This window comes from Chinchilla lanigera, unplaced genomic scaffold (genome assembly GCF_000276665.1).
Source record: "Chinchilla lanigera isolate Chin_1 unplaced genomic scaffold, ChiLan1.0 scaffold00018, whole genome shotgun sequence".
NCBI classification, from domain to species: Eukaryota; Metazoa; Chordata; class Mammalia; order Rodentia; family Chinchillidae; genus Chinchilla; species Chinchilla lanigera.
This window is the reverse complement of record NW_004955419.1, coordinates 13,533,720-13,561,494: the sequence shown is the minus strand read 5'-3', so window position 1 is coordinate 13,561,494 and position 27,775 is coordinate 13,533,720. Positions and strand designations below refer to the sequence as shown.

Sequence of the window (27,775 nt, the reverse complement as noted above, 5' to 3'; positions counted from 1 at the left end):
ATCTGTAAAAGTCACCCACCCCTGTCATCCACCCCTGGCTGGGCTCCTCACGGGCATCATCCTTGCCAGTTGGATCATGGTCCTCCTGTAACAGATGAAGAAACTGAGGCTCAGAGAGGGCTCTTCTGCCCAAGGCCTCAGTGTATCAGGTGGACAGGTGAATTATACCAGCTGTCTGACCCCACAGCCCCTCCCTACCAGCCAGTGTTTCGGTGCTGGCAGAGACCTGGGGGACGGGAAAGGACATCAGTCTGTTTCAGAACATCGGCAGAGACAAAACCACGGGCAAGGATGTTCTGGGTCGGAAGCCTCTCTGTCCCCACCTGTCCTGTCTTTTTACCCTCAAGGCAGACAGGACTGGCTGGTCATTAGCAGCTTGTGGACTTAGTCAGTGAGTAGAACTCTGTGTCTCTTTCATGTTGATGAATGGGGTTGGCTGCCAGCTTCCATCAGTATGGTCACCTCTGCTCCATGGGCAACTGTAAAGAAGGTCTTTGCATCCACCCAGGCTGCTCTCCCACTGCCCAACAGTGATAGAGCTGGGATTTGAAACCCCATCAGTTAAATCCATGGGCCACACATGGGTCTGTGCTTTGTAAGATCCTTCCCTTGCATACCCTGTTCACTCTCTGTATTAGTCCACTTTTGTTGCTATAACAAAACACCTATGGGTGGATACTTTATAGAGAAAAGAGGTGTCTTTAGCTCAGAGTCTGCTGGTTTTAAGGGCATGGCACCCGCATATGCTCAGCTCTGGTTAGCCCTCCTGGCAGATGGTGGCCCAGTGGCAGGAGGGAGGGATCACATGGTGAGATGGGAAGCCAGAACAGTGCAAGGGTCAGGCTCACTCTAAAACAATCTGCTCGTATGAGACCAATGTTCATCCTTTGGTGGCAATGCCTCTGTGCTGTAATCACTTCTCACAGCATGACCCTGGGGACGGGGCTTGGGAGATACACTCAAACTGTGGCCCTCTTCTTCCCTGTTCCCACAGAAAAGAGGAGACACCAGTATAGGATATCTACACGGGCCATGGACATTAGAGCACTGGGACACAGGCACCGTGTTTATCCCTTGTGTGGATGTGGAGTCCAAGGCTTGGCCTATGCAGAAGCCCACAGTCTGAGAACAGCAGTTCCAAGATTTGCCTCTGGGACGATCCAACTTCAAGCTGGGGACTCTCACTGTATGACTCCTCACTCCCACTGGGCTACAGCCAGCCTCTGCTCAGTGTCGCCATTGACCAGGGCTGTCCCAGGCTAGGTTTCCTTTCTGTTAGCAGACAGGAATCTCCATCCTCTGCAGAGCCTCACCTCTACCTGGGACTTCTTAGAGCAGCTGGTCCTGTCATCTCTTGGAGCCTCACAGAATTAGAGGTTTCCTTGCTGTGTGCGGACCTTCCAGCCAGGTGGGGGCCATGTTCCCTTCCCCAAGGGCTCTGGCTCAGGTGTCCCCCTGCAGGCAGCCAGGGAGCCACTTGTCCTCATGTGTGCCACCACCCCTGCACCTTGGTTTGACTGCTGTGGGTGTGGAAGGTCAGGAGTGGGTGGCATGGGGGCTGCCAGAGCTGCTGGAGTGGGGGATTTCCTTTCGCAGGTTCCTATCCAGTCCAGGTGCTTTGTGGCTGAGCACCAGGACACCTGTGTCAGGCCCCAGCCTCACTTCTCACCATGCACATGTCTTGGAACATTTATTCCATCTCCCAGTGCCTCAGTTTCTTGGACTGTAAATGGGGATAAGCCAGGACTCACCCGCCAGGGCTGTGGCTGAGAAAGAAGGAGCTCCTGTGTTACAGCAGTGCCTGGCAATGGGAAGCTCGACTTAAGTTTCTTCAGTAATAAAGGAAATGACTTCTTAGTTGATTGAGTCGTCCAGTAGAGGAGGGCCAACGATCAGATGGTGTCTCGTGGCCCTGATGTGCAGACACACTGAGGAGAGGCATCCTTGGGCCACAGGGTGCTGAAGATGCCCCTGCAGGGTGTTGTTAATAGTCAAGGGAACGGTTGCAGGCCATGTGCTGTGCTGAGTGCCTTCGGTGTGTGTGTTGATTAAAACCAAAATAACAACTGTATTGGTTGCCAAGGACTTTGTAAAAGGAGAACCTGAGGCTGAGCAGTGAGGTGGCCGGTGTGGGCCGCACATGCCTGGAATAGTCTCCCCGGCCTGCTTTGTCACTCCTGCTCTGTCCCGCTGAGTCCTTGCCTCCTCCTTAGTCCACACTGGCTGCTGTAGCAGAACACGAGGACTCCAAGCCATAAGGAAACAACAGAAATGTCTCTTTTCCCAGGCTGGAGACCAGAGATCCAAGATCCGGGTGCCAGTTGGTTTGGGTAGCTACCTCCTCACCGTGTCCTTTCTTGGAAGAGAAAGCAGTATCTGTCTGTCTGTCTGTCTCTCTCTTCTTCTTTCCTTCTCTCCCTCTCTCCCTGCCTTTATAAAGCCATTAATGCCATCATGAGGACCCTGTCCTCATGACTTCATTTAAGTTTAAGGACCCTGACTCCAGATATAGTGGAGGCCAGGACACCAGCATATGAATTTAAGGGGACAGTGTGCTCAGGAGCACCTCACCAATCTTCTTTGCAGTCCTCTCATTAGTGGGACCGCTCCCCCTCTTTGCTCATTTTTGCCACCTTTCTCCACTTTGGGAGACTGCTGCAGCTGGGAAGGACGGCAGACATGAGACCACTGATGCTTCTGTGATAGCTGGAACTGGTAAAGCCCAGCGAGGAGAAGGGTCTGGCCCAGAGCCACATTGCAAGCCCCCTGCAGATGAGAATCAGAGCCCTGGCCCTGCCTCCCTGCTCTGGCACCTTGGTGGTTCTCCAGGTGGCTTGCTGGTGGGCCTTGCCTGTGAGTGCAAAGAGTCTCAGCACTGAAATCCAGTCTGGATGCATTCCCAAGCCAGGAATATGACTTGATTTCCTGGCCGGGCGTATGATTTGGTTTCCAGTGGGTGCATGCCTCCATTTCCTCACCTCGGAAAGAGGAGTCATGTGACTGTTTGCCTGCTGAAGGATGTGGGGCCACAGGGTGACGTAGAATCACACCAAAAGGGGAGTGGCTCACAGGCCTCTAATTCATGCTTTGACCCACTGCTGTTTGTGTGGGTGGCCTGAGTGGGTTACAATCCTGCTGTGGGCCTCAGTCCTCATGGAACAAAAGCTGGGTAACATGTCCTGCCCTGCTCAGTACCAACCTCAGTACCTTAAAGATGTTTTCAGATGTTGAAGGAGCCACTTCCACTCCCAAATTTGGCCCCATGACACTTCAGCCATGGGAGCCATTTAGGGACTGTAGTTTCCCCATCTGTAACACAGGAGCAGGGAAAAGCTGAGGCAAGCTCTCTAGCCCTCTTGCCAAGGAACGGTGGATGTGCATTGGCTCATTGGAACCCTTGCTGCTCAGAGCAAAATGTACTTAGCGGTCCATGCGCTCGCCTGACCTAGGAGCTTATTAGTAGTGCAGGATCTCGGGCTCCAGCCCAGTCCTGCTGAACCAGAACCTGCATTTGTCCAAGTTCCTGGCTGATTCCTGTGCACATTGAAACTGGAGAACATTTCAACCAGCCAGAGGTGCCCTTTTAAGAGGTCTCTTTTAACTCCAGTTGTGATAAGTATAAACAGGGAGGGTGCTAGGCACATCTGGACTTCTTAGCTCTAACTTGCCCATCTGTGAAATGGGTGCAGTTGGAGCCATACTAGCTCAGTGGTTTTAAATTGTTTCATAGAGCTCTGGGGTTTCTTAGAGGAGCCTTGGGTAACCATGAGGGTTATGGGAAGGTAAAGTGGGCTGGGAGCCTTACTGTCCACTGTACACCCAGCCTGGCCTGTCTCTGTATTGCCATAGGCTGGCGGGCTCCCGTGTGGGCAGGTATGGGATCCACTCTGAGCAGACTCTTCTCTCCCAGGGAGCGCTTGAAGCGCAGCCAGAAGAGCGCCAAGGTGGAGGGCCCGGAGCCTGTGCCTGCCGAGGCCTCGTTGAGTGCCGAGCAGGGGACGATGACGGAAGTGAAGGTGAAGACGGAGCTGCCTGATGACTACATCCAGGAAGTGATCTGGCAAGGCGAGGCCAAGGAGGAGAAGAAGGCCGTCGGTAAGGACGGGACTGGCGATGTGCCTGCTGAGATCTGCGTGGTGATCGGCGGCGTCCGCAACCAGCAGACCCTCGGTGAGTGCCTTTCTGTGAGGGTCGGGGCCGGGCCCAAGTCCTGGGGAGAAAGGCCTAGCTTCTGTGCCCCTCCCTGGCTGAGAGAGTCCCCTCGAACTTCCTGGGACTTGGTTTTTCTTGACAAATCCCAGTCTGGAGAGCTCTTCTCTTTCTGCCTGATGGGCAAAGCCCTGCCCATCCATCAGCCCCTTGCTGAAGTCATGCGCTTGGAACCACCTACAGCCTCTGTGAATCCCTCACGACCTGAGGTGCACTGCTGTGCCAACAGAGCTCTCAGGGCTCAGTGTCCAAATGCCGCTCTCCTTTCCTTCTCCCCTGACTTGATTGGAAGCCACCATGGGCAGTTCACCGTGTAGGTCCTGCTCAGAGCAGACACCTGGTCAAGATCAGATCAGAGGCAGAACAGCACCTTACCTTACCTAGGGGAGCTCTGGGGAAACTGGTTATTATGACTGACTTCTCTACAACCAGGTTCACAGCCCCACGAGGCCCAGCAAACATGCTTCTGTAGCATAAGTAGAGAGGAACAGTAAGGCAGGGGATGGGGACACATGTCCAGTTTGAGCACCCACTCCCCACAGGTAGAGGGAAGCTGCTTCTCTGGGCTTGGCATGGCCAGCTCCCTGCACAAATCCTGAACCAAAAATAAAAACTACGATATGCATTCTTTTTGGCTTTCAACACTGGGAAGAAGTTCAGCTTTAAAATCAATCAAATGAAGCATGTTGGTGGGTCATTCATTCTAAGGGCCAGGCTTGCAGCCCCTGCTCTGAATTGAAAGTCTTAGTCCCCAGCCTGGCCCTGAGACCCTTCCTGGTCTGGTCCCAGACTTCCGTTTCAATCTGGTCCCTCCTCCGTAATCCCCTTGCTAGGTGTATTCTTCAGAGTGCTGCTGCCTCTTTTGTCACTGCCTGCCCTTCCCGGTCTGGCTCTGACCCACCTCCTTGTGACTTCTGAACACCTGCCTTCCTGATATGGATGCTGTGTGTGGCCCCTGGGGCCTCATGGGGGCGGTTCCTGGTGTCTGTTTTCACAAGTCCCATGGCCCTTTCTTCCCAGACACATGGCCTCACGCTCCCGTCCAGCTGTTCCTCTGGGTTGTGGCCATTATTAGTTTGGCTGGTGGTAGCATCCTACTCAGTTGTGCTTTTGTGTCCCGCCCCTCTTATTCCAGGGCTGCCTACTTTTCGGGCACTTTGTGCTTTTGCCTCTCCTAGGAATGCCTTTGCCCTTTGCCAAATCTAACCCATTCTTTAAGACAATCCTTCCTTGGGGCTGGGGATATAGCTCAGTGGCGTAAGTGCCTACCTGGCAAGCACAAGGTCATGAGTTCGATCCCTGGTACCACAAAAAAAAAAAGACAATCCTTCCTTGATTTCCTCTGGTCAGAGGAGTCTGTCCCCATCCTCCCCTGGCTCTGTCCCCTCATTAGGTCACTTTCTACTGCCTCTAGGTGAGAGGCCCTGACTGTGTCTAATTCTGCTCTGCATTTGGGAGCCCCTAGTGCTTGGAACTCCAGGACCTGCTGATTTGTATCTCCATAGTCCCTCCTCCTACCCTGTCTATAATTCCTAGCAAGGTCTTTGGCTTCTGGCAAGCAGTATTGACAGTGGTGCTGTAACCATCAGGATGAGGCTACGTTATGAGACAATAACAAAAGTTCCCCAAAGAAAGTAACAAGAGATCTTGGTAGCTTGAAATCCCAAATTTCTTACTCACACTGTGTGTCCACTGTGGGTCATGTTGGCCTCTTCTGTGCCCTGGACCCAGATGAAAAGTAGCTGCTATGTGGATTTCTGCCAGCCAAATGAGCAGGCTCATGTCAGCAATTAACTGCTGCAGCCAGAGTGGAGAGTTGTTAATTCTGTTCACAATCCTTGGCCAGAACTAGTCCCATGGCCCTGCCCTACCTTAGGGAGGCTGGCAACCACCATCTTTCCACATGGCAGCATGGAGGTGAACCAAAAAGATGCACCCCATGCCAAATGAGAGGATGGTCTTTTCCAGGGCTGCTTTTCACAGAGCATGCCCTTGCTGTGTGTGTGTGTAGGGGGGTAGTGTTAAGACTCATTAGAGCCAGTAGCTATTTTATGTTCTTCACCAGGAGTTGCCCAGTGAAAGGCTGTGGAATCTGAGTCTCGAGAGGGATCCCGTGGGGAAAGCCTACGCAGCCAGGCCGGGGAATGTTGGGAGCTTCTGGGCTGTCCGGTGAAAGCCCCAGGGCCCATGATCCCGGTGCCGGCACCAATGCTGTTTTCTCGCTCAGCAGTGGGGCCCTTGACCTCACTGTGCCTTAGCATCCTCTGTTAAATGAAGCACAGCCCCTGTCTTGGTCACCTCACAGGTGTGGGAATCTGGAGTGACCCCGGGAAGAGCAGTGTTGCATGAGGAGAATGAGCTCAGCTCTTCCAGCTGAGAGTGCATCCAGGGTCTCTGACTTCGGAGATGTGGTACCTTGGGCAAAGTGCTCGCCCTGTCTGCCTCAGTGCTTCACTTGCAAATTCGCAGGGTTATGTGAGGCTGCAATAAGGTAATGTATGCAGAGAGTTTGACGTGGAGCTTAGGGAGCAATGGATGAGCTATTATTAGTAGTAGTACTAGTATTCATGGCATGAAGAACTTCTTCTAGGGGCAGGAGTACTAATCATTTAAGCTTTTTTTCACCAGTCTAAGAAATAAGCCACTGTGATGCAGAGAAAAAAAAATGGGATGGGGAAGAAAGTTGGCACTGGGTAGGCCCCAGATTTCCTTCTGGGGAGGGTTGAATCTCTAGAATTGAGGGCTTTGAATATCTTGTGAAATGTCTCAGTCACTTGCTCTCCACACACCTTTGTGGGGAGGGTGGCAGAAGCCCTAGTGGTGAGTTGCAGTGAAGCTACGATTTTGGAGCCTGTACCAAAGCAGGGCTGGAGCCCTCATTCCCTGCTGGCTATAGTAGTTTAGCTCACATCCCCAGGCAGGCCTCCTGGAAGGGGTTGCTTCTGCTGAGAGTCAAGCTCAGAGGAAGCTGTCTTGGCCTCATCGCCACCAAAGAAAGGCATTAAAAAAAAATCAACCTGAGGATGGACCCTTTGAACCCATCTCATGTCCAGATAGCAGGTAGATTTCATCTTTTTTTTTTTTCTTTTTTCTGGTACTAGGAATCGAACTCATGACCTTGTGCTTGCCAGGCAGGCGCTGTGTCGCTGAGTTAAATCCCCAGCCCCCAGGTAGATTTCGTCTTGTGGGCCAAGAGCAAGCAATTGTTATTGGGAGTTCTGTGGTGAAGATTTTGAAGAGTAGTGTATTTGATTGTTGATGTCTGCCTTGGGTGTGGAGGTAGGTAGTGGGGCTACACATGGTGTCAATTGGTACCCCTGACTCCCTGATGTTATAGAGAGGCTAACAAGGGACTGTGAAAAGGGAGAGTTGCTCAGTTACATAGCAAGTTGGTGACATTTCCTTCCAGGTTATGAAGGACCCACTCACTTCCCTACACTTGTGTCTTGCTCACTTCTGAAAGCAAAGCAAGGAGAGAAAGTGTCCCAGGGTCCCATCTGTGGTGGGAAGCTGGCGAGACCCAGGCCTTTAAGTGAGCTTGTGCCACTGTGTGTGTTCTATGTCCTGGTGGCTGGACATGGACCACTGACATGTTCCTGAGGCATTGGATGGGGAGTGCACATGCTCTGCTCTGTTCTGCTTACCCGGCCGTGCTCTGGACTTACAGACAGCCTCTGTAGTTGAGTAGGATAGTGTTCCTATACAGTCACCCAGGGCTGCTGCATGAGGAGCCTCCCCAAGTTCCCACTAGCCACTCATAACCATCAGACAGTGTTCCCAGGGACACAGACATTATCCAAGGCACTTCCATGGAGCAGTCCAGATCATGGACAGGCAGATGGCATTTAGCAGCTCCTTTGGCTGAGAGAGTCAGAAGGGCTTTGGTGTCCAGGAGGTTGGGTACAAAGTTTACAGCAGTTGCTACTACCCTGTTGCCCGGAAAAGCCCTTGTGCTGAGAAGGGAATCTCCACCTCTTAGAACCACCGCCACTGGAACTGGTATGGGATTGGGAATGAAAACGCCAAGCTTCCTTTCTTAGCAAGAGCAGAGATAATAATGAACTTGACGTCCTTGTTATATAAAACCAGAAGTACTGGATAGAAGCAAGGTGGTGCATGCTTGTGCCCACCTGAGAAGCTGCAGCCACACCTCTGTACAGCAGCCCTGTGCACGGCCAGCACGGCTGCCTGGTGTCGTGTGCATGGCAGGCATTGCTCCCTGGCCACTGCACACCGTCACTCACCGGAGAGCTGCTTGCCATTCTTGTCCTATATCAGTAGTTCCCAACCTTTTTGGCACCAGGAGCTGATTTCTGAGAAGACAGTTTCCCAATGGATGGGCTAAAGGGAAGATGGGTTCGGGGTGATTTAAGCACATTAAGTTATTGCGCACTTTGTTTCTACTGTTTTTACATTAGATGCTCATAAGGAGCGCATAACCCAGAACCCTCACATGCACAGTTCACACTAAGGTTCCTGCTCCCATGAGAATGTACTGCGGCTGATCTCACTGGAGGTGGAGCTCAGGGAGTAACAGGAGCAGTGGGGAGTGCCTAAAAATGCACGTGAAACTTCGCTCCCTAGCCCACCCCTTACCTCCTCCTGTGCAGCCTGGTTCCTAAGACTGGTATTGGTCTGTAACCCAGGGACCGAGAACCCCTGCCCTAGATGGTAACAAGGCAAGCTGGGCTTCCAGAACATCCAGCTCATGGGCTGTTTCCTGGTTCTAAAAGATAAGGCTACCTGGAACCCATCATGGTGTTTGGAATGTACCGCCACGCAGTGGATGCTGTTCTCTGCGCTATGGGACCAGCGGTCCTTAATCCCAAGGAGGGTCCAGATGAGGAGTCCCAAGAGGGCCTCGGTTATATGGAGACCTCAGTGTACCAAGTTTCCTAGTGGTGGTTCAGAACTGTGGAGGGAGTGAGTGGTGCTGCCTCCACTGGACTCCTCTTCTCATGAAGGAAGTGGACCACCCAGCTTATTGCTGGAGGATTATCTCAGTGTGTGAAAGAGCCCTGTGGAAGAGTTAAGGATTGTGTGTCATGGGGAAGAGGAGGCTGGGACAGTGGGGTGGCAAGGGGGAGGATGATGGTAGAATCTAAATACAACTCACGGCATTTGGTGGGACAGTGGAACAGATACATTCCTGGTAGTAGCCTCAGCCAATTTGGAGAGGTCACCAGAAGGTGATTTCAGTCCAAGGGAGGACTTGATGGCTGGGGAACTGTTTGGTAATTGAATACAGGTCTGTGGAGTGAGTTCCCCTTGTTGGACGTGGGTGAGCAGAGAGGATCGTTGGACAGGGAGTCAAGGATCAGATGGATTCTGCATGGCGGTCCTGGCAGGGAGCCTTGAGCACCCAGGGAAGGAGGTGTTTTCACACATGCAGGGTTGCCCAGGAAGGGGCAAACCGAGAGGAAGAAGGAAAGGGCTCCAGCCAGGAGGTGGCAGCTTGGCCATGGCTCTGGAAAGAGCAACAGAAGAGCTTGACAGCCACTCAGACACAGCTACGTGGGTTTGGGCCTGTGACAAACCCAGGCAGCGAAGGTGCCAGGGCCTGCTTGCTAGTGCCAGCTGATAGTTAGTTTCCTGTTTCGATGGGCTGTTGGCAGAGCTTTGTGCTTGAGGCTGCCAGAACCAACACTCCGCTCTTTGCGGCAGCCACGTGGAAAGGAGGGGTGCTGGCCTCACTCCCGGCCCACTTGTCTTTGCTGAGGATTCTCCATCTGGTGGTCTGAAGGGGAAAGGGAATCCTGTTGGAGAAGCCCTGTCAGGATGGGCTCCTGAGCGGTACTTCAGAGGGCCGGGGTACCTCACTGTGGGGCCTAGATGAACCCCTAACTCTCTGAGCTACAGTGTCTTGAATAGTCATGGGTATAGTGAAGCCTTCTCTCCCCAGAAGGATTGGGAAAGGGCAGATAAGACCTATAATATAATATAAAAGGGTGGAATCAAAAACCAAACCAAATGCCAGTATTGGCTGAAGCCTCAGGACATAGGTATCTCTAGGGTAACCTTGGGAATGGTAGGAACCTACAAGCCAATGTGTCATATATTTTTCGTTCAATATCTCCTAAAAGAAATTTGAGAAACAGTATATTCTCTTTTGCATTTCTAAGTTGACATTTAACATTTTACCCAAAGTTTAAGTAACTGCAGAGGATATGATTTCTGTAATACTGTATTTTCTAAAAGAAGGTGACACTGGAAATAAAGCTGTGAACCACTCTTTCTAAATGCATCCAAGGGAATCCAAACACCACTGCTATTTGATACCCGCCATTGTCACTTAAAACACATAGGAACAAGCTCATCTTTAGCAGTCGGAAATTTTATATCTTTCCGTTTTCTCCTTGAACTCGTATTTCCACTCTGCTTCCCCCACAGGGTTTTATCCTAATGTAATATATTTTTTATGCTTGAAAGTCTTTTATTGATCACTGTTTCATACTCATTCGCCACAACAAGAGGTACATAAATTGAAATAGAAATTTCTGTGGGAAAAAAAAAAAATCCTAGGATCATAAAGCTCTACATTTTAAAACCCCCCTTTTTTATTTCTCCAGGTTGAGTTATTAGCATGCAATTTGTCAGAAAGAAATTTAGATAAATAGCAAATGTAAAATATAAAAAATTGTTGAAAATGCATTTCTTAATGAAATGCATATGGCTTCATTTCTCTCATGTATCTGTGAATTAATATTTCTTATTGCTAGAATGAGACAAGTCGTGGCCTTCGTTTTATTCCTGGTTTTCTGTGTTCCTCGGAGTAAGCACTTAGGAAGCTTGAGCTCATAATAAGGAACTGGTGACGATGGGGTGTGTGTCAGCGGTGTCACTCTGTTCTTTGAATTCCTGCCAGGATGTATGCCAAACGTCATGCCGGAGCCATAATCAGACAGTATTTTTAATGGTTTCTCCGCTAACAACTCCATTACATCCTTCTTTATCTTGGTTCAAAGCTGAGAATTGGAAGTCCTTGGATTCAGAAAAGGAATTGTCCTCAGTCGTGAGACTGTCACTTTTTGAACCTGGCCCTGGTATTGTGGAGCACGCAGGCAAGGTGGTAGGATTAAAGTAGGTGAGCGAGGAAGTGGGGAGAAGAGGGGAGGAGGAGGGAAAAGCAGCCGCGAGTAAGCCCCTCCATAATACGCAGAGGATCTGTGCCCACTTTGGTGACCCTGCCGCACAAGGCAGTGGACCTGAGGCCAAGCGCCAGAGAGCCGCAGGCAACCCCCTTGTCCACAACTTCCCCCTCCAAGTCCACCATCCTTGGCAAGCTGTGGCCTGGCTCGAGTCATGTCTTAGAACCAGGTACTGGACGCCCTTGAGCATTTGAACTGTGTTCTCTCATTCACCTGCTCTGCACTTCTATCTTCTTGCATTGTGCGTATTGTGAAAGACATTTGGGCATCCCTGGAGCTTGCTGGGTGTGCAAGATAGGAACTGAGAGTTCACCCTCATGCCTCCCCAATCTGCTCCCTGGGAAGGAGATGAACCAGAGGTTGTGCCAGGTGCTATGACATGCAGGGGAGAGCTGTTAACAAGGATTTGTCTTGTGGATTTTTACAGCACAAGTGATGCAGGGAACTGGGAAAGAAGGCTGGACTCGAGGATGCTGGGGATCCCTGCCAGCTGTCCTTACCAGCTGTGCTCAGGGTACTTGGTCGGGGACTCTTAGGAGTTCTGTGGAGGTATCAGGCTTGGCAGGAGTCTGCCGCTCTGCAGCAAGGGGCTGGCGTTGAGGTGCTGGCTAACCGGCCCCAGCCCTGCTGCCTTGAGAGTTGTATGCTGCCTTGTGAAATGGAGGTTGGGTCTCCCCAGCCTCTGAGGACTTGTGGAGAGATGGGGCGGGGAAGCAAGGCCTGGGTGTGCTCGGTCAGTGCTAACTGCTTACAGCATCGTCATGGCTGCCCCAGCAAGGCTGAGGATGCTTGCACATACGGGCTGCAGAACAGGGCAGATCTGGGCAACCTGTGGCAGGAAGTGTGGCCCCTTCAGTTTGTAACTTGCACCTGTGGAAAATGGGGCAAATAATCGAAGTGACCCGCTGGAGTTGTGGCAGTGCACTGAGCTGATGTGAGACGCCCCAGAGGTGGGGCCCACACCCACTCACTGCCTAAGGGCGCTGGGCAAGCTGCTGCTTGGCCCCTGCTCCCTCCTCTGTGCCGTGGGGGTCCGAGGCCAGATCTGCACGGAAGTGTTGCAGGTGACGTGGATTACAGCACCTGGCAAGCCTGGTGCGCTTGGCACTTAGCGGGCAGATGGTGATTGCTGAGGTTCATGGAGGAAGAACAAGCAGGGGGCAAGCCAGCAGGACCGGGGGTCTGTGAGCTGGGAGAAGCCAAAAAGACCCTCTGGTGTCTCCATGTATCAGCAGAGGCCATGGGCCAGGAGGACACAGGCCATAGCACATGTGTGCATCTCTTTGGGAGTCATTTTATTGGAAGGATTCTGGGGAGAACTTTTATGTTTTAACCTCATGCTGGAGCAGGACACAGAGAAATCAGGAAGCGTGGCCTGTCTCAGCTTTCTGCCCTCCCTGGGAACAGTGGGTACCCCAGGCAGCACAAGTTCTTCAGTGAGGAGCTACGCAGTGTGGTTTTACCCACCCTTCCAGCATGCAGTTGGGAAGACTGAGGCCCTGACCACGCAGGTGACTGGCTAAGCCTAGTCAGCCCCCGGTTGCCCTTGCCTCTCCCCCAACTCCCAGGCGTTCTCCAATGTTAAGGGCTCTTTCTGATTTCTCACGTGATTCAGATGGAAAAGCGCCCGAAGGCAGCCCCCACGGTGGATCTGTGCGAAGCCGGTATTCAGGGACCTGGATTTTTGACCAAGCATTGAGATATGCATCTGGTACGTGATGGCCAAGGGACAGGGCCTGATGTGGGTCAGCATGGGGTGGGGTAGGGCTGAACACAGCCATAGCCACACACCCTAAGGACATAAGTCCCATTACCATCTCAGGGCCCCTAGGGGCCACCTTTCCCAACACTCCAAGCCACCTGGTGTAGCAACTGTAAACCTCCCCTGGACCCTGGAAGTATGTGGCTGCTAGAGGGATGATAGAGCATTTGGAAAGCTGGAGTCTAGACCGCCTGGGCCATTTCGGCAGCACTTCCTGGGGGCCATGACTGTGAATCAAGCCAAAGGGACAAGAGGGTCCCGTGCTACATGTGTTGAGTCTTCAGGTTCAACAGTAATGGCTTCCTTCGCAGTAGGATCTCGGAAGCTCCTGCCTTGTGCCTTCCCAGGACATAACCACACCAAGAGATCTTCCTCACACTCACCTGGCCATAGTCCTCTTTTCCTGGGATGCCTCCAGAAAGTTGAGTTCCAAAGAAAAAACTTGGGATATGATAACGATAATAGCAGCTATCATCTGTTGAATGCCTTCTGTGTACCAGACCCTGTGCTAATAATACACTGTGTGTGTTATCACCCCCTACACACCCACTGTGAGCAGTTTCATCAAAAGGAATCATGAGCTACGGATCAGCCTGTGACTTGGTGAGGGCTTCCTTGACTGCTACAAGGCGGGTCAGCATTGCATCCCAGGTTGGCTGGCATTGCTGCATGGTAGGGCTGCTGCTCTGGTGAGCTCTCCTTGCAGCTCACCTCCCACATACCTGAGCACCCTGAGTGTGGCCACTTTGGGTGAGTGAGGGACAGGCTGAAGCGTCCTTCCTGCAAGTACATTTGCTTGGTCCTCACTCTGTGCCCAGGATCAGGAAACAGCCAAAGTCTAAGGAGCCATTGTGCCCCCTTTCCCCAAGACTTCCTGAGGCCCCCAGCAAGACTCCTGGGGTCCTGTGGCTTGTTCTACAGATGGGAATGAGGTGTGAATCCCATAAAACCAGGAAGGACTTGGCTTGCCCGTAAACAGTATGGACTCCACGAACTTCAGCCCCTCACTGCAAATGAGATGCCTCAGGTCCTGCCCTGACTGTCATATGCCATCATCCGGGGTTGTTCCCCAGCCTGGTGGCCTGTCTGCTTCCCATTAGTTGGAGGGCAGGGATTGGATGTGGCTCATTGTTGGAGCCTCGGTGCCTGGCCTGTTGCAGATGCTCAATAAATCCTTGCTTGGTTGAAGGGGAATTGGCAGAAACTGTTGAAGAGTGGGTGGAGGCGGCCGGAAGAGTCAGAATCATTATTACCCGGTGACAGATGAGTACAACAGCAAGACACCATGAATTTATTGAGCCCTCACAGTGTGCCAATCACAGGGCTAAACACAAAGAAATATGCAGCTTGATCTTTGCCCTCCATGCAGTTATATTTTCCCTGTGTGGCAGGGGTAACACATGTACAACCCGTAAATAACAGACCATTAAATTCCACATGGATGTTAGGATGATAGTGCTCCCTGGAGTGACACCCGGGAGCAGCACTGGTGCAGGCCACCCTCCCTCGGTGCCTGCTGTGTGCCAGGCGGCCCACATGTTGTCTGTTTGGCCCCGGCTCACTCGTGAGGGGCAGGAATCATAGACTTGTTGGCAAGTGAGAGAATAGGCTCAGACAGGTAAAAGGACGTATCTGAGGTCACACAGTGCGGGGTGGCAGAGCTGAATGACATTTGGGATTCACATCCAGTACTGTTCCAACACCTGGGTCTACACCCAAGAGAATCGCAGTTAGCAATCACTGCCGCTCCCTGAGTATCCAGGCCTTGCTGGGAACACTGTTCACACCTATGCAGTCTACGCATCAACCGTCTTGCATATCCACAGTTTTCCAATGAGGAAACTGAGGCGCAGCTAAGCACCAGCTCAGGTATCACTCTAAACCAGCAATTCCTGGATATCAGAATCTTCTGGGGCTTTTTGGCAAAGGTAGATTCCTAGGCCCCATCCTCAGCCACTCTGGAGCATCCAGCCTTGTCCAGGGCCAGGGCCTCTGTTTATGCATACTCCCTGGACATTCTGTTAGGAAGAGCAGGGCCAAAGGTCCAGAGGGCATCAGGCCTGCGTGAGGGCCCTGATGGGTGGCAGTGGGCACAGCCTCAGGTCCTGGGGTCCTTGCCTGGCTGAGTCCCACAAGCTCTGCCTGGCTTCTTGCTATGAACCTTGCCCCCACACTGTGTGCTGGCCCTCTTCACCTGAGAAGTCAGCCATTCCAATCTGCCTGCTCCAGGGAGGAGGCCAGCAGGTGCTGGGTCAGTTGTTTCCATGGTGTTAGTGTCTGTCTGTCTGTCTGAGGGAGTAGGGATGGGTCCTCTCCTTGTTGAGTGAATCAGGACTAGGCTGGACACTTCCTTGGAGCAAGGGAAGGCCATCCCTGGAGGTGGGTACTTTGGGCCCAATCTGTATTTGTAGGCTGAGGGCCAGTGTCTCAGAGGAAATTACTAAGACCACATTTCTGGGAAGTAGCAAAACGGGGACAGGAACCAACATGCATCTGATCTGAAGTCTGCTCTGACTCTTGGTCCCATTCTGAGAAAGGGTAGCTGGGAATTCCTCTAATGCCTTGAAGGAGTGATTTCTTTCTGTGGGTGCAGTTCCTCCTTTCACACCACTTTTGTGTTCATCTCCTTTCTCCTCTTGGGGTGTGGGTATGAGAGTTGTCTGACGAAGTCACCTTCTCCGTCTTACAGATATGGAGGCTGGCCTCAGAAGTGGGGGGCACCTTGCCCAAGGTCATGCAGAAGTTGGAGGCAAACCTGGATGTAGACCTCAGGCCCTGTGACTTCTAGCCCAGCTGGGCCACGCTCCCTCTTTGCTTGCCGGGGACGTCTCTGCCCTGCGACATAGAGTTAGAGCACCTGGAGCTGTCACCCGTGGGTCCTGGAGCTCGGTGGTCATAGATGCGGGGCAGGCTGACTGCTCCTCTGCTCTTGTCTTTTCCAGGGTCCTATGAATGTGGGATCTGTGGAAAGAAGTACAAGTACTACAACTGTTTCCAGACCCACGTACGGGCACACCGAGGTGAGTGGGGTGTTCCTGGGGCTGCACCTCCCACTCTCTGCTTGTTTTCTCCCCTGAGCCCCTCACCAGTGTCCCCAGAGGCCTCAAGATCGCCTGTCTTCTCCAGTGCCCTCCATCATCCTGCCACAGCAGGGAGGCCTCCTTGTGTGGGACAGGAGCAGGGCCTGCAGCATAGGACTTGGGCCTCTGCCCTGAGGGCCCCAGGACATCCAGCGCTGCTGCATCAGCCACCCTGTAGGCCATGAGTTCACATCACCTCGTGTGCTCCTCACAACAACTCAGAAGTGGGGCCAGCCGCTGCTTCCCATTCTGAAGTGAAGGGGACGCAGGGCTGGCTCGGGCTGATGTCGGGGCCAGGGAAGGACGGGCTTTGTCCCCCGTGGCTTCTGCCACTCTCTGGAGTGGCACCAGCCCTGCTGTTATCCTCATCACTTGGCTCATCTTCTTCCCCTCTTTCCTTCTTTCTCACAGACACCGAAGCCACCTCAGGGGAGGGAGCCTCCCAAAGCAGTGAGTATTTCTCCCTCTTCATGGGTTGGTGGAGGCCAAGAGCTGAGTGTGGAAGGAAGAGCAGCTGCCTCCCCAAGACAGTCCTAAGTGGCTGCTGCGGGCCACGTTGCTGGGGGACAGAGGGTCCTTAGGAAACTAGAACACAGTGGCTCAGAGTGGCCTTTCCCAAAGTGGGTTCCATGGCATAGTCACTCTGGGGAGATTGATAGGTGTTCTCTAAACAAAGAGCTCTTTGGGCAAATAGCTTTGAGAAACCTTGACTCATATTCGAAGAAGCGGGCATTCCTGCCTTCATTGGCACACATACCCGAGCATCTCCAGGGGCCTAGGCTGTGCAGAGCTTCTATGTTCTTTTGACACTGACTCATGGGTATAGGGTTGTGTCACTGTGGAGAAACACTGCTTCAGAGAGTTACCTCATGAGCATGTGCAGCAGACACTGCTGCTTATTGGTGCTGTGCCTCAGGGCGCCATGTGGGGCCTTGACGTCTAGCGATAACTACTCAGAGGCTCTGCCAGACCTAAACCTCGAAGGCCAGGTAGCCAGGCGGGTATAGACTACATTGGAACCTCTGCCCACCCAACACCGAGCTTCCAAATCCAGCAGTTCTGCCCCTAGTTGGATATCCAGCAGAAACAGATGCACATGTCTGCCGTAAGACAGCAACTAGAATGCTCTTCATGCACTGATCCCAGGAGCTCTAAACCAAAGCCACCCAGCTGCCCAGTGCTAATTGAGTGGAGCAGTGTGTTCATGTGGGGGGCTGCTGTCCTGCCGTGAGCGTGAACTCCACAGCACAGATCATTCTCACAAGCGTACCTTCCGGAGAAGCCCGACATCAAACAGGCATCCTCTAAAACCCCACAGAAAATGCAGACACCTGTGAAGAGGGCCTGGTGGGCACTGGAAGAGAGGTTGTTGCAGGAGGGGGCCTGTGCCACTGCTGCACGAGCCAGGCGGGTTCCTGAGGGCTTTCCCCTTGTGAGCCCTGGCTGAGCTGTGTGTGTACATCCCGCGCCCTGTCCCGTGTCAGGGATCAGCAGCTGTTTTCTGTAGCGGGCCAGATGAGGAGTAGCTCAGACCCGAAGGGCCTGATGTCTCTCTCTCAAGCACTGAGCCCTGCCTTGTATCAGGGGCTTTGCCGGGGACATTGTGCACCTGAACCTGGCCCAGGGACCACAGTGTGGTCACCCCTGTTCCTCAGGTCTGATGCGCCTCCATCAGTGTTTTTTATGATAATAAGTAAACATTACTGAAAATAAAACAGACCCAGCACAGAGGGGTCTGTGTACGAGGACTGGAGAAGGAGCTTCACCCGGCTGGGTCCTGCTAACATTTCTTCTGCAGTGTGGTCCCTTCATCCCCTGCAGGCAGGCTGAGCCGAGTCCTCTGTGTCGGCCACAGGGCCGCCGGCTGAGAGGAGGCGGAAGCCCGGCCCTGACTCCGTCTCCCTCAATAGTTTCCCTCTTGTCCTGCTCCCATGGTCTGCTTGTGGTCAGATATACTTTAAAGAATTCCACGTTTATTGCTCCTTTCCTGGCTATTCTGAGCCCCTGGCCTTCCCCGGAGCCGCTGTGTTCTGTCTGGCTTGCGTTGTGTGCAAGCTCGCTGGTAGCTGGGCTTTGTGTGGCTGGTCATGTTTTTAGGCTTTTCCTCACTTCCTCCTTCCTCCTTGTGATACGCACTTCCCACTGCCACCGTGCTTTGCTGTCTTCTCAGTTTTGCACCTCCACTTTGGCCCAGGGCACTGGTGCTGCTCGGACCTGGCAGACTCTCACACCTGCCTCCTGAAGGGGGCGGGGCCTGTGGGGGACATCATGTCCAACCTGCCCACTTTGCAGATGAGGACACTGAGTCCCAGAGAGCAGACTTGTGCCACTTGTTCAGTAGAGGTGATAGTTTTGTCACACACTAGTCCAGGGACTTTTTGTTTATTTATTAGGAGAACAGTCCAGTCATAGGATAGAGGCATAAGGATACACCCACTCACCCTTCTCTGAACTGAGAGGGTAAATGATTAGGCCCACATGCAGTTTGTCGCTGTCACATTGGTTCTCTTTGTAACACATTTACCACGTATTTACCAGATGGTAGCATTGTGCTTTTTATTCTGTCTCTGTCTCTTTGTCTGTCTTTCTCACCAGTGCTAGGAATTAAACCCAGGGCCGTATATATGCTAGTCAAGTGCTTTACCACTGAGCCAAGCCCAGCCTTTCATTTATTCCTCAGTACAACTCTTCATCCGTTTACTGTTTGTTAAGTTCATTCTTTATTACAGTTCTGGGAAATGAGGAACTGTCACTGTTCTCATTTTACAGATGAGAAAGTGGAGGCACAGGGGTTGAGGAACATGCCCAAAGTCCATCACACTTCTAAGTGGGAGAGCAGGGTTTGAGCTTGGGCAGCCTCACTCCAGAGCCCACTTCCTAGAAAGGGTTTGCAGAGGCTTTGCTGAGCCACGGGCTCCTTGGGGTTCTGAAAGCTTCTTGGGTAGTTTCACGGATGAGAAGTCCTTTTGCCTCCTCCTTTGGGGATGACTCTTGCCCACACCCACTGCTCCATTAGGAGCTGGGAGCATGGCCCCCACCCACACTGAGAAAACACCATGGTATGAGATTCAGCTGGGCAGTTGAGGCGCTTCTTGGTGGCAGAAAGGTGGGGGTCTCTGTCTTATTGGGGGTGGCTGCCGTGGCCCATGGTGGAAGGGTTGGGCCCACAGGAAAGAACAGCTGTGGAGCTGCAGTGGTCAGTGTGAGAGAGGAATCTCAGAGGTGCAGCCCCATCTGGAACCAGATCCCCCAGATTTCTCTATCTCTGTTCCCCATTGAGGGTGGGACAAAGGGAGAAGCTGAAAATTGGGTCTGGAAGGGGCATTGTGGTTGGGGGGGTCTAAACTGGACTGCTGGCTATCAGAGAGGATTAAAACCTGAGCCAGCTTGGAGTCCTGGAAACACCAGCCTGGGAGAGGCCCTGGGAATCAGCTCATCTGCGGTCTTTCCTCCATCTCAAATTAGGGGGTAAACAGGGAAGCAGGAGCAAGCTTCTGGTATCCCACATTCCACTGGCTTTCCCTAGGAAGATTCTGATGCCCACCATCTTCAGAACATCTACAAATGCCAACACTGCTGGCTTCTCCCTTAGAGACTAGTTCCTTTCTATGGCCCTGGTATCTGTTAAGGCCCATCCAGAGAGTACCAGTGTGCCACAGAGGAGAGGGCAGACATGGGAGGGGGGAGGGGACAGATGTCATCTCTGTCCCTATATTCAGCTGAGAGGGCCCAGAATCCTTCCACAGCACTGCTGAGCAAAGCAGCCTTGGGATAGGCGGTCTTATCAGCTCCTGTGTTTAGATGCTGAGGAGCAGGAGAAAGGCCGAAAGGGAAATGCCCAAGCCAGAAACAAAGGGCACAGTCCCCAGAAGAGAAAGGCCATATGCCCTGACTCAGCTTTGACTTGGAGCTAACTGGGTGTTGGAATCCTGGCCCTCCCTTTCCCCCATACAGTCTTGAGCAAGTTGCCAAACCATCTCTGCCTGGGGGTCCCCTGGGAGATGAGATGGATGGGCCTGGTTAGACGAAGGGGTACACATGCCCCATCTATGCCGGTACAAATATTAACGAGCATTGCCAGCAGAGGGACTCCAGCCTCAGCCTGGGCAGACCTGAAGACTCATCCCAATTCAGGCCTGTGTGGCACATGTCCCCATAACTTAAAGCAACAAACACTTGTTGCCTCCTAGTTGCCACAGCCAAGACTTTGAGCATGACTTCTCTGGGTCCTCTGTCTCCGGGCACTCACAAGGCTGCAGTCAAAGTTGGACCAGGGCTGTGGTCTCATCTCAAGGCTCAACTGGGGAAGGGCTTATGTTAGGCTCACTCCCTGGTGGTGAGCAGGATAGAGTCCTGTGCAAGCTGCTGTGCTGAGGGTCTCGGATGCTCATTGGCTGCTCACCAGAGGCTGCTGTCGCTCAGCCCCTTGCTACCTATATCTCTCCCCAGTGCCCTGGGCAATATGGCGGCTGGCCAAGAGTGAACAGGAGATGGTTGGGGTGTGCAAGAAGAGAGACATGGTCTTTTGTAACCTGATTTCAGAAGTGATGTCCCATCCTATTCACTACATTCTGCTCACTAGCAGCTAGTCATGAGGCCTAGCCCAGATTCACAGGAAATGAGTCTCCAGCAGCCAAATATCACAGGCCCCATCACTGAAGCTGCCCACCCACCTCGCTAGGGGACTTAGGGCAGGTCTCTCTGGTCCTCAGTTTCCTCACATGTAAATGGGAGTCTCTTTCCTCCCTGTTGCAAGGACTGAGGAAAGGCAGGGATGGACCCGGCCTGGTGCCTTGCGCGCAATAACTGCTGTGGTTATTGTTCTCACAACCTCTGTGATGGGAAAGGAGACCTGTTATGAGCCAGGCCCTTAGGCCCTCGGCTCACATAGGGCAGATTAGAGGGTTGGTTTGGGAGTTCCCTAGGAGCTTCCTGTTGCTTCATGCGGTCTGAATGATTGCAGAGGACCCCCGTCACCTCAGCCCAAGCCTGTGGATCCAGGTAGCAACTCAAGCCTGGCCTGGAGTAGGGGTGGGGGGTGTAGCACTGAGGCTGTGTATAGGGAAGGAGCTGCAGGACATTGCAGAAGACAGGCTGGCTGCAGCTTCTCTGGTTCAGAAGATGTGGGCAGTTCCCAGGCCCAAACGGCTCAGGAAGAGATTCTCCATTGGGGCCATCTAACTGCGGTCAGACTATGGTGGTTCCAGCTTTGGTCCCTGAGGTAGATGTACTGGCCAGAAACCCCCACCCCCAGTGACAGAAGCCCTGATAGGCACATGTCGCTTTCCCTCCCTCTCAGACAACTTCAGGTACACATGCGACATCTGTGGGAAGAAGTACAAGTACTACAGCTGTTTCCAAGAGCACCGGGACCTGCATGCTGTGGACGGTGAGTCAGGCCCCACGCTCCTTGCGTCCTACAGAGAGGTGCCCTTCCTTGGGGACCTGTCCCAGCCCGCCCTCCTCTTAGCCAGAGAAAGATCAAACAGCAGCCAGAAGCACGAGGAGAGTAACTGACCTGGACGAGTCTGCAGAGAGAATGCCCTCATCATTACCACATGTGTTTCTGTTTAGGATACCCCAAATGAAATTGCCATTTTTATAGGTCGAAATCAGTTGAATATTGAATTTCATATCATGTCATTTTATAGTTTTATATTGGGTATTTGCATGCTCTAGTGAAATTAAACCAGTTTTTAAAAATGAATGATGGCATTTCAGCATTAGATTATAGAGCTAGAAATTAGAACAATAAATTCAGCTAATTCATTTGTGGAGTCTTAAGAATCCTAGAAAGAGGGTCTCGGACCCAGAAGACCTTAGGGCTTCCCTCTCTAGCCCCACACCCCAACCCATCTCAAGCTGGGGCACCTGAGCCCACCAGCTGGCTCATCCTTTCTCTCACCTCTCCTCCCAGCCTCTTCCCCTGGCTCCTGCCCCGCCCCTGGAGTGCGTGCTGGAGTCCACAAAAGGTGCAGGAAGAGGGTGTCTGTCTACCCCTGGGGTGGGCGCCTGCCCATCGGGAGGAGGAGGAGTTGAGCTGTAGGCTGTGTTCTGGTGTGGATGTGCCCTTTCTGGGCTTCCACACAGGCCAAGGCAGCCCTCCCAGCTCCAGGGGCAAACTTGCTGGCACAGAGGCTGGGCGCAACGGCCAGGGGAAGTGACGGCCAGGGACTAACAGGGCTCCTGTTTGCTTCCTTCCCTCTGCGGTTGTCGCCTCCCGCCTGGGCGCAGTGTTCAGTGTGGAAGGGGCCCCTGAGAATCGAGCAGGTAAGTCTTCGGTGGCCACTCATCTTCCCGGTCCCCGGTTGGGCTCTGGAGACCTCAGTGACCAGGGTGCTAATGGCTGTGTGTTCTCCTCCAGACCCCTTCGACCAAGGTGTCGTGGCCACTGATGAGGTGAAGGAGGAGCCCCCAGAACCATTCCAGAAAATTGGTCCAAGTATGCGGTGCTCCCTGGGCAGAGGGCTGGGTGGGGACCAGCTGAGGGAGGCAGAGCTCAGTCCCAGTGCTGGCAGAGGGAGTGGTGTCTCCCACCTGTAGCGGTAGCATCTACCTGTTAGTCGGGCTGGGTCGTCTCAGGATATTGATTCAGGGAGCTGTGGACAGTACAGGGTTGAGGGAGGGAAGTGCAGGTAGTGGCTTTGCTGTGCTACATGGTGCCCTTGAAGTCTGTTAGCCATCCCAAACCTCCGTCTGTCCACCCATGGGAGAGGACAATACTCCCCGCAGGTTTGTTGGGTTAAATGAGGTTGTGAAGGTAAACTCTTGTTAGCACAGTGCCTGATACATAGCAGATGCTTGGGAAGTCATCCCGAGGGGCTTAGCAGGGAACAAAGCTGTGCTGAATGGCTGCACACAGATGCTTTGTCTTTGCCACAGTCCATCTCCTTGAGGGCAGGAGCCATGCGTGTGACTCACCTTTTCCCAGCAAACTTGTTTTGAGTGTTGCTGGGACACAGCAGTGAACAGGACAGATGTGCCCCTGCCCTTGAGTAATTTGCAAAGAGTTTGGGTAGGAGACAGTAGGTAAGTGAATGATAGTTACAATCAAGAGAAGTGCAGGGGAGTCCAGCCTTGGGCACCCAGGAAGCTTCCAGAGTGGAGGTGAGGGTAGCCCTTGCATCACACACACAAAAGCTAGAGAAAATGCTGTTTTGAGAAGGGAAGAGAGAATCTGGGACAGGTTCAGGTCTTAGGAGCTCTGAATCCCAGGGGGAGGCATTTGGACTCTGTCTTCATGGGAACAAACCAGAGTTTACCAAATGGGGAAAGAACTTCACAGGGTTTGCATTATAGGAGACCAGTGTATTAGTCACTTTCCAGTTGCCCGGACAAGATACCTGGTACCTGCAATTCGAACAAGGGAGGGTTTATTGTGGCTCACGGTTTTCAGAGGATTCAGCCCATGGTTGGCTGGCTACAAGGCAGAAATGGCACAGCAGAGGAAAGCTCCTCAACTCATGGCAGCCAGGAGGCAGAAAGAGAAAAAGAAAAGAACCGGAGAGAAGAATATGCCCTTCCAGGTCACAACTCCAGTGACCCACCTTCGTCCATACCGCATATCCTACCAGCACATTCAGCCATGAATTCATCAACGGATGAATCCACGGAGGAGTATAGACCATCCATGATCCAATGACCTTCTAAAAGCCACACCTCTAAATACATAAAACTTTAGGGGACATTTTCAGTGGGTGCCATAACAATCAGTGTAGACACTGGGAGGAGGCCGAATTGGGAGGGGTCAGGTTGCCAGGCCTGGGGCAGGTGTGGTGGGACCACAAGTGTGGGAAACTCCTTGTTCCAACTCTGTGGGAAGTTATGATTTATTCCTCTCTTACTACCCAGCAAAAAGAGACCTTTATTGTATTTGTTGCATCACTGCAAAGATCTAAGACCATTTGGAAAAATAAACAAAAAATATAGAGTGAGGAGATGAAGAAATGTGGGTGAAGGAAAATCTAAGTTACTACAACATTGCAGTCAGCTGTACCCCAAAGAGAGGAGTTTGGTACAGGGCCTCGAAAGGTGCTGGATAGGCCCACTGAGGCAGCTTCTTCCTCTACCTTGTCGTGGTCAAAAGATGGACCTTGGCTTTCTTCTTAACCCTTCTTAAAGCATTCTGGAAACTGCAGAGGAGATAATGTCGTTGACCCAATGGCTAGTGAACACACGTAGTGAACAGTTATGCAGCAGGGGAAACACCAATGTGAATCAGATAGGTTCCCAGCATTTGATGAATTCATAGTCTGGTAGAAGAACCAGACATTCACCTTCAGATACAGGACAGAGCCAGAGGGATCCATGGTCTCCCACTTCCTTCCCCTTTTGTCTACCATCTCCCAGCAGCCCCAGAGCGGCCCTGCACTTTTGAGCGGGGCACTGCCATTGTGAAGCTAGGCTTCGGAATCAAACAGGCCTGAGTGTGCGTGCTGGCGTCACCAGTCTACTGGTCATTTATTCCTTCTGAATGTCGCTTGACTCCGTTCTCCAGGGCTTTTAGAGAATGCACTCACAAACTGTCTGTCCCTTGGCTGGGGATGTAGCTCAGGAGTCTGGTGCTTGACTGCTGTGTGTGAGGCCCTGCTTTCAATCCCCACAACCACTAAAACAAAACAACAGCAACCAAAAGAAAACTGAAGTGTCTAGCTCAGCACGTGACCCCCACTGATAGTCAGGGTGTGAGAAACAAGATGTTACTGAGAAATGTCAGGGGCAGGAATTCTGGAGCCAGCCCAGACATGAGTCCCAGCCCTCCACTTGATAGCTACATGAACCCCCCACAAGTTTTCTAATCTGTCTAATCCAGTTTAACTCTAAAGTGGGGTGATGACAGTAAGACTGCACTTTCAAGCTTGTCATGGGGATTATGTACGATTATATTTGTAAGGGAATTAGCATAGTCCTTGACACAGGCTTGGAAAGTATTAAATAAGTGGGACCTGTTAACCACCCACAAAGATTCAGAGCAAGATGAAGCTTGTTTTGTGTATCTGCAACTCAGTCTGATAGCCAACCCATGCTAGGACCTGGAAGTATTTTCACAGATGATAAGGACTGTGCATTTGTACTGAGAAAAGCCACACTGTTCCCAGCATGGTGTTGTGGAGCTGAGCTTGCTGGAGTCTTGGAGGGCTACCCCTAGCTGCCGCTTGGGAGCTGCCTGGGGAGATGAGACTTGCTTCTTGGGTTGCTGCTTCTTCCTCTGAGCAGGCCAGTGCCACCACACCCTAGAAACAGCTAGGTATAGGACAAGGGGAGCCAGTAGAGACACTAGGTGTCCTGAAGGAACTAACCACCCTGAGTAAAATTGTAGGTCACTGGAAGGGGAAAAATCTCTTCCATTTTGGCATCAGCTGAGCCAATTAAAGTTAGGGAGGAGGAAGCCAGAGCTGTAGGAAAGCAAAAGACAACCACTAGAAGGACCGTGCTGGTTGGGTGTCACTTGACCTTCAGCTGCAGATCTGAGAATTACCACCATGATAACGGGCAGAGGGAGGATGGACAACAATTACTCCGTAGTCTACTGCAACGATAAATTTGGATTATTCATTTATGGCTGATTTTTGTGCCTGGCTAAGGAAGAGTAACTTGAAAAATAAGCATGGAAACTATGAATATTCCACATGACAAGAAAGGGAATTTGGGAGATGCCAAGGAAGAGCATGTTTCTGAAGATGATCTACTCTAGATGAAAAAAAAGAAATTATAACCTCAATCCAGTATGAGAAAATATGACCTTACTCCACTTGGGCTGCCACAAGAAAAGACCATAGCCTTGGTGAAATTTGTTAAAGTTCCTGAGGCTGAAATTCCAAATCAGGTTGCGAGCATGGTCAGGTCCTGGGAAGTTTTGCTCCCAGACCCTCATGTGGCTGAGAGAGGTGTGGGGAGGGAGTGGAGAAAGGGAAAAAGAGAAAGAGAGGTAGAGAGAGAGAAGAGGGAGAGAAAAAGGAGAGGAAAGAGAGATATCAAGACAGGGTATCTCTTCTAAGGGTGCTAATCCAGTCATGTGGGCCCCATCCTCATCACCCCATCTCCAGGAGACCCAGCCCCTAAATCCCATTCCATTGAGGACTCAGTTCGGTTCATGACATGACCCCTGTGAAAAACCAGCCTGAAGTTGTATGGAGAAAAAACAACAGGAGAAGTCAAAACACCAAAGAAAGGACAGATGTGAAAGGACTCCAGGGAAACAGAAAATATAAGAACAGAATTTAAACATATAGTGTAGATTGTAAACAACAGAACCAGTCTGAAGAAATGCAGTTGGTGAAGTGAAGGACAACAATAAGGAATATAATATACAGCAAGAAACCAATTCCAGTTAATAGGTGGTTTTAGAACCATGGAACTGAATCAGTATTCAAAGATCTAATAGAAGAAAAAATTGTTCAACAGACAGAGAGCTTATATATATATTTAAAATGCTCATCATGTGTCAGGTAGTGTCAATTTAAAGAAATCTTTACCTGAGTAGATCTTAGTGATTGTTTTTAAACTAAAGTAAAATAAATTCTCTACAGATGACTGCAAGATGGACTTCATCAGACTTCTCTGTAATTCTGAATGCTAAAAGAAAATAGATGTATTTTGAAGGAGAAGTGTTTTAATCGAAGAATTTTATATCTGGATAAAATGTGTTTTGTGTATAAATAAAAAAGCAAGGGCCCAGAAACATGTTATTTCTCTTCATCTTCAAAAATTATTTGAATATATACTCCAGTGGACTAAGTGGTAGAGCACATTCAAGGGCCCGATTATGAGGAACCCATTGTTTTAAGAGGACTTGCAACTGTTAAAACAGATAAACTAAAGGCTAAAACATTGCAAATCTAATTATAAAATTTAGTACCTAAGACTAAGATTATCCTAAAATAGGAAAAAGTGAGTTTTTGAAAACAAATAAGAAGGAAGGAGTGGGTGAGTTTACAGTGAATTAGGCTAAACCAGTGCTGTTCACAGTGTGGTCCCAGACTAAGAAGATCAGCATCTCCTAATTAGCAATGTGTATTCTTAGGCCCTAGCCCAAACCTGTGGGATCTGAATCTCTGGGTGGAACCCTGTGATCTAGACTTTAGGGATGACCCTTGCACATCCTAAAGTTTGAGAAGCACTGGGTTAAACTACCTTCCCAATGATAACAGTCTTGAAATTACCATTTTTCCACTTGACTAATAATAGCTAGAGAAATATATACTAGGTAAAATAGCAGGGAGTTGAGCCCACTGGTGAAACTGAAGGAAGAAGATCATGAGTTTGAGGCTGTCCTGGCAAACGAAGTGAGTTTAAGTCTGCCCTAAATTCCAGTCTGACCTAACAAGTCCCTGACTCAGAATGCACATGCACACAACCAACCACAAAACCCCAGTCAGTATGAGAAAAATAATGAAATATTAGAGGTACTGTGGTGGGAAAGCAGAAGTGTTCATATACCAAACAACTGGAAACTAGGGGCACAAGCCAGACAGAGTAGAACAGGAGGGCTGGGGATGTAGTGCAGTGGTGAAGCACTTGCCTAACAAGTGTGAGGCTCTGGATTCAATCCGAGGAGGAGGGGCCGGGGAGGAGAG

General features: G+C 51.4%; 1 protein-coding gene across 1 annotated transcript in view; it reads left to right on the top strand.

The window, feature by feature from the left end:
* The window catches only part of Znf618 (zinc finger protein 618), a 112,512-nt gene that overhangs the window by 46,265 nt on the left and 38,472 nt on the right, over nt 1–27,775 (top strand). The window contains exons 3-9 of the mRNA XM_013513280.1: nt 3,911–4,170; nt 12,973–13,068; nt 16,062–16,139; nt 16,611–16,649; nt 21,499–21,588; nt 22,434–22,469; nt 22,564–22,641. Of these exons, the coding sequence (XP_013368734.1) occupies nt 4,002–4,170; nt 12,973–13,068; nt 16,062–16,139; nt 16,611–16,649; nt 21,499–21,588; nt 22,434–22,469; nt 22,564–22,641 (586 nt within the window). The 5' untranslated portion in view covers nt 3,911–4,001. The remainder of the gene's footprint in view (nt 1–3,910; nt 4,171–12,972; nt 13,069–16,061; nt 16,140–16,610; nt 16,650–21,498; nt 21,589–22,433; nt 22,470–22,563; nt 22,642–27,775) is intronic.